Consider the following 18,352-nt stretch of genomic DNA (forward strand, 5'->3'; position numbering starts at 1 on the left):
ATAATGGTTCATTTATACAGCTATAGGATGATTAGTGAACAGAGATAGATGGCTTTTTATATTTATAATTGAATTAAACTTCTTAATATAGGTGGATATTTTATTTAGATCTTCAATAACATAATAATATAAACATAATTTCATATTTAATTCAAAGGACAAATTATTTAACTCCTTAACCCTGACAAATTCCCAAATATTTATAAATTATCAGGTCATGGATAAAGTTATTGTCCGTGGTCTGCTGGGAAGAAAGAAATTCTTTTCAATAATTTAACTCATTTCTGTAAGATGAAATACTCTCCTAAAACTCAGGACTTCCAAATGTTACATAAACATATCCGATTTTTTTTCCATTGAAAGGAAAAGCACTTCCCTTGAAATCCCATCTTTCTCCTTGTCTTCATAGACAAAAGAAAATCTTAAAAAGATGTAGCAAAGTAAGAATTTAAACATCAATAATCTGACTTTTATTTCAAGGCTTGATTTTCATCCATCCACAGATGGATCATCGCCAGCATATCAAAAAGACCTCTAAATGCTGAAAATAGGCCGGGTGCGGTGGCTCACGTCTGTAATCCCAGCACTTTGGGAGGCCAAGGAGGGTGGATCACCTGAGGTCAGGAGTTCAAGACCAGCCTGGTCAACATGGCAAAACCCGGTCTCTACTAAAAATGTAAAAATTAGCCGGGTGTGGTGGCAGGCACCTGTAATCCCAGCTACTCTGGAGGCTGAGGCAGAAGAATTGCTTGAACCTGGGAGTTGGGGGTTGCAGTGAGCCGAGAGATCACACCATTGTACACCAGACTGGGTGATGTAGAAGGACTCCGTCTCAAAAAAAAAAAAAAAACAACAAAAAAAAACACCTGAAAATAAATTCATCAAGACAAATGTCCACACAGCTTGACAGTTTTTAAAACCACATGTGAAAACTTGCACCCTGTTTAAGTGACCAGAGGTTCAGAACAGGATATGAGAAGGTAAGTAAGCACTTCCATAATCACTACACTCTTTATTGCCTGACACCTGTTCCCTGCCCTCATTTAGAATTTTCCAGTCCTCTGGCTCTCATCACTCTTCTCTTTTTAATCTCTTTAAATTCCTACTTTCTGTCCAGCCTAGAATCAAGGCCTACCACGTGCCGTGACGCCACGTTGGAACTACGGCCCTTGCCTTCTTGTCTTTCTGCTTCACTCACCAAGAGAAACCTAAGCCTCTGTTGGTTCAGTGACTTCCCTTTTTCCTCTCCTAGTTCCAGGACACTGTGCCCTGCTGGGGAATCAGCTCCATCAGTACAAAAACCAGGCAAGCCTCAGGGCTCCCCACTGCTCACTTAGGTCCTCCCCTGTGCTCCATGCAGGCCATCTCACTTCTCACAGACACCACTTTTTGTCCTCATCACTTTTGGAACTGACTGTCCCGCCTGCTTAGAGAATAAAAGGAAAACAGCATCTCTTTGGATATGCCAGCTGGCATGGACCCTGCATGGAGGCTTGGCTACTCCCTGTCCGTCTGCCCGTCCTCATCTTTTCAGCTATTTCCTCCTCCCTCATCTCCTCAGGAGACCCCCTGTGTGTCCCCTGGTTGGGGCTGGCTCCATGTGCTCTCATTATGCTTAGGGTCCCACTCTACCAGCTTGTCTTTCTCCTTCATCAACCTCCTGTGCACAGAGAATGTGGTGTTCTTTTCCAAGTGAATGCCTATTTGCAGCTGAGAATCACTGAACTCCACCATAAGGAGTCTTGTGTGCTAACCATTGTAATAGCCGTAGCAAGGATTTCTTGTGGAAGTTACAGAGAAGGCAACTTCAAAAGTAAAACCAAAACATTGATCAAAACCTTAGTTTGATAAGGTTCTAAGTTCAAAGAACTCCCTAAGAATGTGCCTACTATGTAAGAAAAAAAAAAGAAATCTCAACTGTCAAGACTCGGTTAACTGCACATCTCTCAAACCATTCACACAACAGAACTCTGCTCAGTAGTGTTTTCAGGCATGATCTAAGTTCTTCCTTCGGAGATGCAAAGTAAACACCCAAGAGATAGAGCTGCTGCAAACAGCAATCCCACTAGGCAACAGGACAGACTCTGTGATGCGCCCCCAGGTATTCCAGGGCTGCCCAGCAGCTGACCTTGCCCTTTAAGTGTGTGATGGAGGTAAAGTGGCCTCAGTGCAGTCCAGAGAAACTGAAGGAAGCCAGGAGGGGCCACATACACAGAGATGCTGCCATGTCAGGCAGACGGAAAGTTAGAGTGTCCATCACACCGACTGCTGTGTAAGTGAATAATCTTAGTGAGGGTAGTTTTAGCTGTGTGAATGGAGGTAGCCAAGGTTAGACTGATTTGAAGAGCACCTGGGAAGTGAGAAAATAAAGATCAAGTATAGATAAACTACATTGTTCTCTGGCTGGAAGGATAAAGAATGGTGACAGTGGGGCAGATCCAGAATGTGGGGCCAGAAGCTTATACAGTTTGGGGGAAACTTTCTGAGAAAGAGGATATAAAACTGTGAAAATGGGCTGGGCGCGGTGGCTCACACCCGTAATCTCAGCACTTCAAGAGGCTGAGGTGGGCGGATCACAAGGTCAGGAGTTCAAGACCAGCCTGACCCACATGGTGAAATCCCGTCTCTACTAAAAAAAAAAATACAAAAAAGAAAACAAAAAACCAAACCAAACCAAAAAACTGTGAAAATGAAATGAATGCAGAAATAAAAATTTATTAGACAGAGGCAATGCAAATGAGGGCCTGCAGTTTAAGCTCCCTGACTCCACGGGGAACACCCTGGGCTGTGGGCACTGCTGCTCCTCAGGGCACACTGGGCAGGGAATTCCTGCCATGACACCACACACTCTCAGGGGCCCGAGTCTCACACAGACTCATCTGACACGCAACCCACCACAGATCTAGCACAGGCATGGGTACATTTTAGGAGCACAGTGAACACTTGTTAAACATAGTGATGACATTCTCATTGTATGGTATATGAGGGCTCAAGTAGGAGACACACTTTTCAAAATTATTTCCCTCAACCTTCCAGAGTTTTAACACTTCATAAAGTTCACAGAAATTCTTATCACTTTGGAGTGGATGTGAGGTAAGGCCTCATGGTAGATAAGAGAGGAAGCATTTCAACAATGATTGACATAAATGATTCTTATCATATCAACGCTAAAATGTGCAGGAAACAGCCATGTAACAAAATATGGAGCACAAAGTGATGGAAATCTATATTTACTGACATGGGAAGTGGTCCATGTTATTTTGTGAAATGGGTGGAAAAGCTTATAAAACAGTATTTTTTGTTAAAATCTCATTTTTGTTTAAAAAAAAAAGCCCCTTTAAAAATATATGTGTTGATATATGTTTGTATATATTTGTAAAAATGCCTGGGAAGGGGGAATGATAACAGTGATGTCTAAGTGGTGGGATAGGTGATTTTCACTTTTTTCTTTATACATTTTTATTTGGATTAAAAATTATTTACAAAAGCAATTTTCCCGCATTTTTAAAAGAACATTTATTGTTTTAATAAATATGGAAAAAAGATGGGATTCCTAATCTGGAAAAAATATTATGTTATTCCCACTTTGGAAAAAAAAATGAGAGAAGGCACAGAATAGAGGACCAAAGTAGCCACAAATAAAATAACTGAACAAATTAAGTGAATAAATGCTGGAAGAGAGAAAATAAACATTTTTTCCCTTTAAACCTACTCTTTATTATGAATCTGTGACCATAAACTCGCATGCCACTCTTCTGGAGACTGGAAGAACCATTATGAGCTGGTGGATCCTATGGGTCATCCAGGATGGGCCACCCAGAGTGGGGTCTGGAAACCACTGATGGCCCACAAAGTACCACCTGTCCTCAATGAGATGAACAGAGGGCAAGTGCCTACAAACTTGCACAGCACCAAAATGTTACTGGATGTTGGACCCTGCTGATATCCAAGTACAGGATCATTTTTCTAGTAATGTCAGTGACAGACTGGCAAAAATCATTTCGCCACAGATAGTTTGAGAAGTTCAAAGCTAGAACACTATCCTCCATTTTACAGCTGATAAGAATGAAGTCCAGAAAGGTAAATGTCCATTCCAGATCACATGGTTGACCAATGGTCATGTCAGGAAAAAAGTGCAGGGTTCTGTCCACCATACTATGCTTTTACTTCCTAAGAATTGGGTTTCTGTCCTATGGAACAAGGAGCAGTTACTTGTTACGTAGTTAAGGGTTCTTAAGAAGACTGGCCCTGACTGTAAATTCAAGAGAAAACAAAACTAAAAACATTCCTTAGTGGCTTCAATTCCAAAGAACCCATAAACGTGGCCTTAAATTCCTGTCCTCAGACCTCTGCCCACATTTTTTTCTCTCCACCCCAAACTCCAAGTGTCCAATCATGCCCACTCCACACACAAGCCCTCCGGGAGCTGCCTCTGAGTACCTCCTCTGGAGTGAAGACCCTCCCTCTCAGTCCCACAGCTCTGCCTTGAGTGCCTCAGGCACCAGGGCCAACTCCTGGGCCTCACTGTGTCCTCCATACACATGGGCATGGCAGATCATAATCAATGTTTTCCCAGCGAATCGACAGAGAGGCTAACACGAGACTATCTGAAATCAATGGCCTTGAAGAAGTGACTGGTGATCTTATCCTAGAAAATGTAATCAACACGCAAATCACCACCAGTTTTGTACTAAGGATATATTCTGATCAGTAGTTTTGCTGACTTTTGTCAATAATATATAAATTGTACAAGACATTCTTATAGCCATTATTACACATACAAACTTTTTTTTTTAATTGCATTTTTTAGTTTGGTTACTTTTAAAGCTAAATATGGGATCTTAATACTGGATCTTTCTCCTTTTAAGAAATATAACCAAAAGAGTTTCTGCTTAACTCAACTGTATGTTTATTTTCATTGTATTTTGGTAATAACTGGGAATTTGGGTATAGGTACCAATGATATATTAATTCTGAATGTCTCATGCTATTTTGTCAATCTGGCCAAAAGAAAGCATTTCTTGGTATTGTTTCCTGATTACTTCGGGGGAAAACTGGCAAATATTGAAACAGCATTTCTCTATTTGAATATTCTGAAAATTCAGAAATTTAATTTAAAAATTGAATATATTTTTATCTTCAGACTAGCAAAGAAAATATTCTGTATTTTGTCTCTTTTTTATTTTTGAGACAGAGTCTTACTCCGTCGCCCAGGCTGGAGTGCAGTGACATGATCTCAGCTCACTGCAAGCTCCGCCTCCCAGGTTCACACCATTCTCCTGCCTCAGTCTCCTGAGTAGCTGGGACTACAGGCACCCGCCACCGCGCCCGGCTAATTTTTTGTACTTTTAGTAGAGACAGGGTTTCATGGTTAGCCAGGATGGTCTCGATCTCCTGACATCGTGATTCGCCCACCTCGGCCTCCCAAAGTGTTGGGATTATAGGCATGAGCCACCGCACCTGGCCTCTATTCTTTCTTTCTTTTCTTTTCTTTCTTAATAGTTTACCTTTATTCTCCAACCTTCTTTGATGTTTTGGCTGTTTTTCTCTCCCTTTTTCATATTTAAAATATTCATTCCTCAAGGCTTGCTCTTTCCATTTTGCTCTATTCCAAACATACACTCTTGCTTTGACAGACCTCTTTGTCTGCTAATGTTTTTCATGTTCAGTGAAGCAGAAAAGCAAAACATATTTTAAAAAACAGCTCTGCTACATGGTTTACAGTTTCCAGGGGCTGGTCCACACCACTATGGGGCTCGCAGTGTTCAGGAATGGAGGGCTAAGAGTGAGTCTGTCTCGCCTGGCCAACAACCCAGTGCCACAATCGCTTCTTGCTGGCACTAATGAATGTACTATGTACAATGTATAAAGTTTTCTTCTTAACCAAAAATGTGGATCCCCCAAGCACAAAAAAGAGAACAGTCTTCTTTTCCATAGTAGTTCCAGAAAGAGGACTAATTTCTCTGAAAAATCATTTTAGATAAAACTTCTAGTTTTAACATTTTAAAACAGGAGTTAGGGACTCAACAAGAGAAATTACCCTGACCCACATAAACCTGAATTGGTTTATCTTCCTCTCTTAAGTTTATACAAATCTTTTTCCATTTTAAAACAATTTTAAAAAATCCATCACCTGATACATTTTATGTCTACTTTTTCACCTCTTAAATCAGATTCTATATCCTGAGTTGGTGTTTGATCAAGGTAACCCTTCAGGAGCATAAAGCCTGAGTGCTTCTCAAACTTTGGTGACAATAAAAATCACCTAGAAAACTTGTCAGAGCACACACTCACAGATTCCATTGTTGCAGAGAAGTAATTGTCTCTCATGGTCCACAGGACTTTCCAATTAAAATTATGTCTTCAAATTAAACTGTAAGTTATTTCATGTTGTGGAAAATTATTTGTCTGTTAGTAGCTATCCACTAAGATAATATGAAATCTATTGCACTTTCTCTCCCTGGGAATCCACTTTTGCCAGAATTTTATCCTCAAACTAGAGTTTTAATTATTCCTCCTATTATGTTAGAGCAGAAAAAAAATTTCAACTCTGTTTTCTTATAGAAGTTCCTAACCACACATTTGAGCTATAGAAGGCTGACATTCTAAAAATTAACAGATAGCAGTTTTGGGCCCATATGAGATACCTGTTCCCTTATTTCTTTCATTTTTTCCAACCTCTTCAGTTTTCTGGCATATTCTTGAGCATCTTTTAATCCAAGATCTGTGCAGAGACGAACCAAGAAACGCAGACCTAAATTGTAAAATATAGATTTAGGAAAGAATATAGGCACAGTCTATTTGTTAAAAGCTTAATAAATCAATGAACTCAGTCTTTTGGGATACAGGTAGGAATGATGCTTACAAATAGTAATTTTCTCCTGAAAAATAATTACACTTTGCAATCTCTGGACCAGGGAGAACTGACTTCCTTGGAAGGAGGTTTAAAGGGTCTTTCTCCATGTGTCCTGTCCTCACGCTGCCAGAACCTAGAAGGACGATGGCATAGGACACTGCTGGGCATAGGACCGCTGGCAGAGAACTCAGAAGGCAAGTGTAACATTTGTTCATGTTCTATAGCAGTTTCATAAATACATATAAAGAGCTGTAAGAGAGACTAGGCTAAAAAGTATAGGCAGTTTATACATATAATAATAATTACTAATAAATGTTATTACTGTCAGTAAATTCGTTTTTAAAATAAGTATTATTCACACTGTGCAAAGTACTAGGAAGATAAAATAGATGTATTTTACAGTTGCTGGTCTTACAGTTGACATCAAATATATAAAATAATCACAATAAAAAGTTTTGTGTTCATCATGTTTTGTATACAATAACAACAACAAAATCTTCCATCACTTTATACATATCACCAGATGACATATTGTTTAGTTCTGCTTGCTATTAGGTCTCACAAAATGGTATTGTTCTGTTTACAGTCTCCTGGAATTTGCTTTTTCATTCAAGCTTGTGTTGCTTCTAAAATCAGCAACATTTAAAAACATTCAGTAAATGCTAAAAATACAATAATTTTGCTCTTACATTTATAAGAATGGCCTTTGTCATTTGTGGTCTAAATTACTTTAAAATATTTTTATTATCTCATTTAAAAATAACATTTTCCTTCAATACAACTGCAATGCAGGTCATTATAGAGAATTTATAAAACATACAAAGGTAAAAAATAAAAGTTACTCATTACTCATCCATCCAGAGACAAAACCAAAGATTTTTATATTTCTTTTTATGCTCCTCAGTTACTTTACAGTGGAATTACTGAATCCAAACATTATGACTATTTTTTTTTTTTTTTTCTGAGACAGAGTCTCACTCTGTCACCCAGGCTGGAGTGCAGTGGTGCGATTTTGGCTCACTGCAACCTCCGCCTCCCGGGTTCAAGCGATTCTCCTGCCTCAGCCTCCCAAGTAGCTGGGATTACAGACACCCACCACCACGCCCAGCTAATTTTTGTATTTTTAGTAGAGACGGGGTTTCACCATATTGGCCAGGCGGTCTATCAATTTTGTTGATCTTTTCAAAAAACCAGCTCCTGGATTCATTGATTTTTTGAAGGGTTTTTTGTGTCTCTATCTCCTTCAGTTCTGCTCTGATCTTAGTTATTTCTTGCCTTCTGCTAGCTTTTGAATGTGTTTGCTCTTGCTTCTCTAGTTCTTTTAATTGTGATGTTAGGGTGTCAATTTTAGATCTTTCCTGCTATCTCTTGTGGGCATTTAGTGCTATAAATTTCCCTCTACACACTGCTTTAAATGTAGTCCCAGAGATTCTGGTATGTTGTATCTTTGTTCTCATTGGTGGCGTTCTCTGTATTTCCTGAATTTGAATGTTGGCCTGCCTTGCTAGGTTGGAGAAGTCCTCCTGGATAATATCCTGAAGAGTGTTTTCTAACTTGGTCCCATTCTCCCTGTCATTTTCAGGTACACCAATCATACGTAGATTTGGTCTTTTCACATAGTCCCATATTTCTTAGAGGCTTTGTTTCTTTTCACTCTTTTTTTCTCTAATCTTGTCTTCTTGCTTTATTTCATTAATTTGATCTTCAATCACTGATATCCTTTCTTCCACTTGATTGAATCGGCTACTGAAGCTTGTGTATGCTTCACAAAGTTCTCGTACTGTGGTTTTCAGCTCCATCAGGTCATTTAAGCTCTTCTCTGCACTGGTTATTCTAGTTAGCCATTGGTCCAGCCTTTTTTCAAGGTTTTTAGCTTCCTTGCAATGGGTTAGAACATGCTCCTTCAGCTCAGAGAAGTTTGTTATTACCGACCTTCTGAAGCCTACTTCTGTCAGCTCGTCAAACTCATTCTCCATCCAGTTTTGTTCCCTTGCTGGCAAGAAGCTGTGTTCCTTTGGAGAAGAAGAGGCATTCTGGTTTCTGGAACTTTCAGCCTTTCTGCTCTGTTTCTCCCCATCTTTGTGGTTTTATCTACCGTTGGTCTTTGACGTTGGTGACCTATGGATGGATTTTGGTGTGGGTGTCCTTTTTGTTGATGTTCATGCTATTCCTTTCTATTTTTTAGTTTTCCATCTAACAGGCCCCTCAGCTGGAGGTCTGTTGGAGTTTGCTGGAGGTCTACTCCAGACTCTGTTTGCCTGGGTATCACCAGCAAAGGCTGCAGAATAGCAAATACTGCTGCCTGATCCTTCTTCTGGAAGCTTCGTCCCAGAGGGGCACCCATCTGTATAAGATGCCTGTCAGCCCCTTCTGGGAGGTGTCTCCCAGTCAGGCTACATGGGGGTCAGGGACCCACTTGAGGAGGCAGTCTGTCCGTTATCGGAGCTTGAACACTGTGCTGGGAGAACCACTGCTCTCTTCAGAGCTGTCAGGCAGGGACGTTTAAGTTTGCAGAAGCTGTCTGCTGCCTTTTGTTCAGATATGCCCTGCCCCCAGAGGTGGGATTTGGAGAGGCAGTAGGTCTTGCTAAGCTGTGGTGGGCTCCACCCAGTTCGAACTTGCCTGCTGCTTTGTTTACACTGAGCGCATAGAACCACCTACTCGAGCCTCAGCAATGGCAAACTCCCCTCCCCCCGCCAAGCTCTAGCATCCCAGGTTGATCTCAGACTGCTGTACTAGCAGTGAGCAAGGCTCCATGGGTGTGGGACCGGCCGAGCTAGGCACAGGAAGGAATTTCCTGGTCTGCTGGTCATGAAGACTGTGGGAAAAGCACAGTATTTGGGCAGCAGTGTACTGTTCCTCCAGGTACAGTCACTCACAGCTTCCCTTGGCTAGGAAAGGAAAATCCCCTGATCCCTTGCGCTTCCCGGGTGAGGCGACGCCCTGCCCTGCTTCGGCTCACCCTCTGTAGGCTGCATCCACTGTCCAACCAGTCCCAATGAGATGAACCAGGTACCTCAGTTGGAAATGTAGAAATCACTCATCTTCTGTGTCAATCTCGCTGGGAGCTGTAGACTGGAGCTGTTTCTATTTGTCCATCTTGGAAGCTTCTCTTACTTATTTTCGTCTTCTTTTTTTTTTTTTTAGATGGAGTTTTGCTCTTGTCCCCCAGGCTGTAATGCAGTAGCACAATCTTGACTCACCGAAACCTCCACCTCCTGGGTTCAAGCAATTCTCCTGCCTCAGCTTCTTGAGTAGTTGGGACTACTGGCACCCGCCAACAGACCCAGCTAATTTTTGTGTTTTTAGTAGAGATGGGGTTTCACCAAGTTGGCCAGGCTGGCCTCTAACTCCTTAACTCAGGTGATCCACCTGTCTTGGCCTCCCAAAGTGCCAAGATTACAAGCATGAGCCACCACGTCTGGCCTTCTCTTACTTATCTTCTGTATCTTATCTTATTCAGTCTTTGTTCTTAGAATTATGGAGTAACATAGTTTTCTAATTACTACTATGATTTTCAGCTCTGTACTGCCTCCAGGTAGATTTTAATTTTGCTGTATATTTTTATTTTCCTTATCTTTTTTCTTATATATTGTCCTATTATCATCCCCCTTCTTTTGTAACATCCTATTATCTTTTCACCTCAGCCTGTGACTTTCTGCCTCTGAAGTAAATAGAGGTTATGTATTTCTTGAATCTTACAGAAGGGGCCAAATATTTCTACAAATTTTCTTCTGGTTCCTGTAATAATTTTTTTGAACTCTTCTATTTTTCTAGGTCATAAAAACTATTTTTTAATGGCATTTTTTTTTTCATAGCTCTGTACTGGCTTTCTCTTATTTGGGTTGAAATGAGGAAAGATCTATCAAGACCTTGTATTTGCCAAGAGTGAAGTGTATGGCTTGGCCTTAGTTCCTGTACTTGGTCTACAAGGATGTTGATTAAAAGATCCTTCTCCTCTTCATTAGGCTGACTTTTACATATTCTCCTGTACGAGGAAGGTTCTAGTACCTTTCAAAAGTTAACCTATCTATCCTATACTGTTATTCCTTCCCTGGCATTGTTTCAATTTTTCCTTTTCTACTAGATAATTCCCATTAGGCAAAGAAACATTCACCTCTATTCATCCTTTAAAAAAAAAAAAAGTTTTCCCCAGCCTGGCAAATATGGTGAAGCCCTATCTCTACTAAAAATACAAAAAAAAAAAAAAAAAAAAAAAAAAGAAAGCCAGATGTGGTGGTGTGCACCTGTAATTCCAGCTAACTCAGGAGGCTGAGGCACAAGAATTGCTTGAACCTGGGAGGCAGAGATTGCAGTGAGCCAAGATTGCGCCACTGCACTCCAGCCTGGGCAACAGAGCGAGACTGTCTCAAAAAAAAAAAAAAAAAAAAGAAAAAAGAAAAAAAAAGTTTCCCTGGACCTTGCTACATTCTTCAAATGTCACCCTCCCTTCTCTTTCCTTGAACTTCGAGTTCCAAGTTTTTCTTCTCTTTTTCCTACTTCTATAATTAATCATTTTGGCTCTGTTAAACATCTTTCAAATACATCTCCCCACATCATCCACCAACATTATCATTGCATTCTGCCTAAATTTCTGCTGTACGATTTAGGTAGGGCATTTGAAAATCTAGCTGTGTCTCATCCAGACTTGTAGCCAACCTTCTTATTTTCAGAAGCAGCCAGCACACCTCCCATTTTCTGATGCCTCCAATTCCTGGGATTTCCTGGGGTTCTATGTCATGACTTGTTTTGCTTCTGCTGACTTCTCCACTACCTACCTACTCCTGCAGTTCTTCTGATCTACTAAGCAGAAAACTTTCCTAAAATTTAATTATCTCTTTGTTCTTGTGCATTTATAATTTTTTTTTTTTCTTTTTTAGATGGAGTCTTGCTCTATCACCTGGGCTGGAGCACAGTGGCGTGATCTCGGCTCACTGCAACCTCTGCTTCCTGGGTTCAAGCAATTCTCCTGCCTCAGCCTCCCAAGTAGCTGGGATTACAGGCGCCTGCCACTACGCCCAGCTAATGTTTTGTATTTTTAGTAGATACGGGGTTTCACCATGCTGGCCAGGCTGGTCTTGAACTCCTAGCCTCGTGATTCACCCGCCTCGGCCTCCCAAAGTGCTGGGATTACAGGTGTGTGCCACTGCACCCAGCTGCATTTATTATAATTTTTATAAACTGTCTTTTTTTGGTTTGTAGTATAAGAAAACACAGGTTCAATCTGCTACATTTTCCACAATAGACTACCTTTTGAAACAGACTCTGCATCCCTCTACCTCTGCCCTTACTAATGCTGCTGTCTACCTGCAGTGCCTGTTCCTGCCTTCCCCTCCGGGTAAACGTACCCTTCAAGGCCACTTCAAATGTTACTTCCTCTGTAAAACCTCATTATGTCAATTGTCCCCTAGTTTGGGCAGAGTTAAGAGCTCCTCTGTATTTTGACAGCACTTGGCACATTTTTCAGTTATCTCATTTATTATCCCATATCAGTTAACTATTTGTGAGTCCTTGGAGGCGGAAATCAAGTTGATATATCTGTTGTATCCCCAGCACATAAAAAATAGTTGGTAAAAGTTCTGGGGAACAAATGAATGGATAAAGAAACAGGAAAGTCTTAAAGCTAGTGAACACTCATTTTTTTCAAAAATATTGCTGATAGTATATATAATAACAGAACACAAAAATGTGTGCTAAACATGCTGAAATAAATGTATATGAAGATGGCCCCAACTTCTCCCTAAGTGCTTATTTAACACATCCTCTTGGACACTGAAGAGGCAGCTCAAACACAACACATCTGAAAAAAGGGTTTGATTTTTCCCTCCAAAAGCTGCTTCTTCCCCAGTTTCTCACATCTCAGTGGATGGCAGCTCCATCCTTCCAGCTGCCCAGAGCTATATTTGTGCAGTCACCCATGACACTCTCTCCCTCATGTCTCACATCTAAATGGCCAGCAAGTGCTAGCACTGATACCTTTGATACATATTCAGAATCCGTCTTGCCTACCTCCACTGCTATCTCATTAGTCCAAGTGAATACTGTGATTTTGCATTTAGGTACTGCCCACCCCAGCTTATTCTCATACAGCAGCCAAAACAATCTTTTGATTTGGATCTCAGGCACAGAAGATTGAGTTAATCATACTTTAGAACCTTTTGAAAACATATGTCAAATTGTATTATTGTTCCACACAAAATTCTCCAATGGTTCATCATCTCCCCAAAAATATAATTTGAAGCCCTGACCTAAAGCCTGTGAGGATCTACAGGTCCTGGCCCGCCCATTCTGCCTCTCTCTCCCCATCACATCGTCCACTGTGCTTCGACCACATTGACCTCCACATTGTCATGGCTTGCTTCTTTCTATTCTTTCAGGTCTCTGCTCAAATGCTAATTTAATAGAATGCCCTTCCATGACAACCCTGTCTCAAATACCAGTCCCTCCCATATTCTCTATCTCCTTACCTGTTTTTCCTTCATAGCACTTATAACTACTGATATTATTTGTTCATTGTCTTTTCTCTTCCCACTAGAAACAAGTTCCATGACACCAAAGTTTTGGTCTGTTTTGTTTTCTGCTACATCCACAGTGCCAGAACAACGTCTGGAACAGAGTAGTCACTCAATTCCACAATAATTTGTAAATATACAAGCAATTTAAGACCATTAAAGTGAACCAGGCATGGTGGCTCACGCCTGTAATCCCAGCACTTTGGGAGGCCAAGGTGGGTAGATCATAAGGTCAGGAGTTCAAGACCAGCCTGGCCAAGATGGTGAAACCCCATCCCTACTAAAACTACAAAAATTAGCTGGGCATGGTGGCAGGCACCTGTTATCCCAGCTACTCCAGAGGCTGAGGCAGGAGAATTACTTGAACCCGCGCAACAGAGGTTACAGTGAACTGAGATCACACCACTGCACTCTAGCCTGGGTGACAGAGTGAGACTCTCTGTCTCAAAAAAAAAAAAAAAAAAAAAAAGACCATAAAGTATTGTAGAAGTTAATAGTATAAAGTAACTTAAAATGTCACACATTACTATATAAATTGCCTTTGCATATACATTTATATTAATAATTCATAATAAGAAGGTAATTTGTACTTTCTGCAAATAAAGAGTGGCTTAGGAATTTTTTTTTTTTAGATTTAAAGATGCCCAGGCTGGAGCGCAGTGGCACAATCACAGCTCACTGCAGTTTGGAAGTCCTGGGTTCAAGTGATCCCTCCATCTCAGCCTCCTCAGCAGCTGGAACTATAAGAGCACACCACCATGCCCTGCTATTTTTTTCATATTTAGAAGAGATAAGGTCTTGCTATGCTTCCCAGGCTAGTCTTGAATTCCTGGGCTAAGGCAATCCTCCAGCCTCGGTCTCCCAAAGTGTAGAGATTACAGACATGAGCCATCACGCATAGCCAGAAACATTTAATGTAAAGTAAAAATCATTATTTTTGGTGGATGTTCTCTGAAATTTAGTATATCATCTATAACTCTGTAAAGCAGGTCAATTTTTGGTGAATAATATATTTTAAAACTAAATTATCCTGCTAGTTTTATCCAGAAAACTACTCTTCTTAAAACAGCACATTCCACGGGTGTAAATGTTTTTTCAACGACTACAGTTAAGGTAGAGTATTGATTACATTTGTTTTGAAAATTAAATAGGCCAAAGTTATCTTAGACACCCCATATGGCATAGACAATCATTCATTCGATTCTTAGAGTGACTCATACTCTTAAGAAAAAAACCTGGCCTTCCTTGAAGACATTCCCCTTTCTGGCCCAGTGCAGAGGTGCTATGGTTACTGCAAGAGTCTCAACTGGCATCAATTTTGCACCCCCAAGAGGCCCTGGCAATGTCTAGAGACATTTCTGGTTTTCCTACGTGGGGGTGGGAGCGCTACTAGCTAATCTATTGGATAGCGGCAAAGGATTTTGTTAAACATTCCATAACCTCCTGGATGGCCTCCCACAATGTGGAACTGCACAATCTCACATGTCAGAGGTGCCAAGGCTGAGAAACTCTGGCCTAGCAGACTTTTGGGTTGCTCCACTTTCAAGAAAAGTTATTACTGCTATCTCTCATTTAATCTCTAAAGCACTAGTTCTCTAATATGACTGAGATTAAGAATCACATAGAAAGTTCTTTAAAAAGAAATAGGAAAAAACAGATGCCTGCGTCCACTGCAAATCTAAATGAAAATCTTTCTAGGTAGGGCTAGAAATTTGTACTTTAAAAAAGTTCTAGGCTGGGCGTGGTGGCTCACACCTGCAATCCTAGCAATTTGGGAGGCTGAAGAGAGAGAATCGCTTGAAGAGTGATTTTGTTTTTAGTAGAGCCCCGTCTCTATTAAAAACAAAAATTAGTTGGGCGTCGTGGCGTGCGCCTGTAATCCCAGCTACTAGGGATGCTGAAGCAGGAGAATCTCTTGAACCTGGGAGGCAGAGGTTGCAGTGAGCCAAGATCATGCCACTGCACTCCAGCCTACGTGACAAGAAGAAAACTCCATCTCAAAAAAAAAAAAAAAAAGTTCTAGAAGTAATTCCCATGTAGCCTATTTCCTGACTGGCATTTGTGAAAACTACTGCTATTAAATTAATGAGTCTACTTCTAATCAGCATTAGAGAACACCCTGCTCCTACACTCCTACCAAAGACCATAGCCAAGCTAACTGCTGTTGAGCATTTCTAGAAAGCCAAATGGAGAAATACGTTAGTGAAGAAACATGTACTACATCTAGTCCTTGGCCATCAGAAAACTTGGCTCAGAAAAGATTTGTTTTTACTAAATTGTAATGCATTGTTTTGTGTTCATTGTCATCAAAGAACAAATTTGTTTATTTATTTATTTTGAGACAGAATCTCGCTCTGTTGGCCAGGCTGGTCTTGACCTCCTGACCTCAGGTGATCTGCCCACCTCAGCCTCCCAAAGTGCTGGGATTACAGGTGTGAGCCACTGTGCCCAGCCTTCAAGAACAAATTTTAACATGGTCGTTTCCAGCATTTATTTTATTTGCTCTAGGGATGTTATTTAAGAAAGTATCTACTGTATCTTTCAATGATTTTATCTACTGTATCTTTCAATGATTTTATCTACTGTATCTCTCAATGTCTAAAGAGAAGTGAATTAAGAGTTGAAGAAATACTTCTTCCCAATAAATTGCTTTATATTTCCACATAAAACAGTAAAAATTATACAACTACTTGTAACATTTTCTTTCCTTTGGCTGCAAGGCTATTCAGGGACAAATTTATAGTTTAGTGAGAATATGTTTTTCTTGATTCTGTTACTGCTACAATACTTCACATTAATACTGTAAGTTGCATCAATCCACTGTGCAACAAGATAGTAAATAAATGAATATCTTCTACAAAGATAACTTTACAAGTGAGTAAGCAGCATATTAACATAATGTTTTAAAATTGAAGTAACATTAAAAATTATTTGGGGCCAGGTGCAGTGGCTCATGCCTGTAATCCCAGCACTTTGGGAAGCCAAGGCGGGTAGATCACGAGGTCAGGAGTTTGAGACCAGCCTGGCCAACACAGTGAAACCCCGTCTCCACTAAAAATATAAAAATTAGCCAGGCACAGTGGCGCGTGCCTAGAGTCCCAGCTACCAGGGAGGCTGATGAAGGAGAATCACTTGAACCCAGGAGGTGGAGGTTGTGATGAGCCGAGATCATACCACTGCACTCTAGCCTGGGCAACAGAGCAAGACTCTAAGTAAAAAAATTATTTGCTATTATATCAGCAAGATATTAATATTCTATTTTTATAAACCCTAAAATTATTTTCTCAACCTTAAAAAGTTGTTTACTAAAATGGGCAGTTAAAAATGTCTTTCCTATAAAACACCACAGGTTTACAAACTTTGAAAAATCAACCACAGGCCAAATGCTTTCTTAAAATTCTATAGAATCTGAAATACGTATTTGTTTAGTATTAAAAAAAATTCTGTGGTATATTTAAATCCATCAACAATTAGTTATATAAAAATATGTACTTGCATAGTCAAATTTTTTGATCCTGTAAAATATTTAAAGTATCACAAATTATAGATTGGTATTTACATATACAATTACTGTAGCAAATGTAATTATATATTAGAACATAAAATACGAGAACTTATCACTTCAAAGTTATATTATGTAATGCCACTTACATTCGACATTTTCTGGAAATTTTCTGTGAGTATCTTTATAAGTATCTAATGCTTTTTGGTAGTTACCTATAAACAAATGAGAAAAATATAGCATATTAGCAAATTATAGAAACTAACAGGATTCAGAAAAATATTAATTTTAACTGACATACTGGCTATTTAATGGTTTAATAGAAAGGTTTCATGTTTTTTATACCACTCAATATAACTTTTAGAAGAAAAATGTACAGATAAAATAAATTTGAAATAAGGGTTAAAGCAGAAGTAAATGGGTGATAGTTGAAATTTAGCTTCTTCCTTTTTTTTTTTTTTTTTTTTTAAGGGACGAGGTCTCACTCTGTTGCCCAGGTTGGAGTGCAGTGGCTATTCACAGGCACAATCATTATGCACTACAGCCTATAAACTCCTGAGATGAAACAATCCTCCTGTCTTAGCCTCCAGGGTAGCTGGGACTATAGATGCACATTGCTGAGCCTGGTTCACTTTAAATATTTTAGTGGCAAAAATTAAGATCCACTCAATTTTCTAAAAAAGATTATTCCAGATGAACTGACAAATTTAAAAATAATCTAAGTTATGTACTTATAGTAATGTCAATGTCATCCATTTAGTTGGAAAATATTTAAGATGTTTTTATAGTTTTTTTGGGCTGGGCGTGGTGCTCACTCCTGTAATCCCAGCACTTTGGGAGGCTGAGGTGGGTGGACCACTTGAGGTCAGGAGTTTGAGACCAGCCTGGGCAACATGGTAAAACCCCTTCTATACTAAAAATACAAAAATTAACTGGCCATGGTGGCGCACGCCTATAATCCCAGCTACTGGGGAGGCTGACATAGGAGAATCGCTTGAACCCAGGAGGTGGAAGTTGCACTGCACTGAGATTAGTGCCACTGCAGCCCAGCCTGGGTGACAGAGCAAAACTCTGTCTCAAAATAAATAGGTGAATGAATAAATAAATAAATAAACGTTTTTGTATTATTAATTTTTTTTTTTTCAGACAGAGTTTAGTGGTGCAATCTCAGCTCACTGTAACCTCCAACCTCCGTCTCCCGGGTTCAAGCGATTCTCCTGCCTCAGCCTCCCGAGTAGCTGGGACTACAGGCATGTGCCACCACGCCCAGCTAATTTTTGTATTTTTAGTAGAGATGGGGTTTCACCATGTTGGCCAGGATGGTCTCGATCTCTTGACCTCATGATCTGCCTGCCTCAGCCTCCCAAAGTGCTGAAATTACAGGTGTGAGCCACTGTGCCCAGCCTTTACGGTTTTTTAAACATTTAAAAGTTTATAGAAAGCAATTTATTTTATAACAAAATAATTTAGTTTCATGTAGCA

At 40.0% G+C, this 18,352-nt stretch overlaps 2 protein-coding genes across 18 annotated transcripts in view; one reads left to right on the forward strand and one right to left on the reverse strand.

Annotated features, from left to right (window-relative positions):
* EEF1AKMT1 (EEF1A lysine methyltransferase 1) overlaps window positions 1-11,768 on the forward strand; it is a 98,701-nt gene extending 86,933 nt beyond the window's left edge. The window contains exon 6 of the mRNA XM_077973745.1: window positions 11,737-11,768. The gene's annotated coding sequence lies outside the window, so the exon portion shown is untranslated. The remainder of the gene's footprint in view (window positions 1-11,736) is intronic.
* The window catches only part of IFT88 (intraflagellar transport 88), a 121,663-nt gene that overhangs the window by 18,091 nt on the left and 85,220 nt on the right, over window positions 1-18,352 (reverse strand). For all 17 annotated transcript variants that reach the window (XM_077973719.1, XM_077973718.1, XM_077973716.1 and 14 more), the window contains 2 exons: window positions 17,020-17,085; window positions 6,648-6,754 (listed from right to left, as the gene is read on the reverse strand). In XM_077973719.1, coding sequence (XP_077829845.1) covers window positions 6,648-6,754; window positions 17,020-17,085 — 173 coding nt within the window. The remainder of the gene's footprint in view (window positions 1-6,647; window positions 6,755-17,019; window positions 17,086-18,352) is intronic.

The sequence above is a fragment of the Macaca mulatta genome, chromosome 17, assembly GCF_049350105.2.
Source record: "Macaca mulatta isolate MMU2019108-1 chromosome 17, T2T-MMU8v2.0, whole genome shotgun sequence".
NCBI lineage: Eukaryota > Metazoa > Chordata > Mammalia > Primates > Cercopithecidae > Macaca > Macaca mulatta.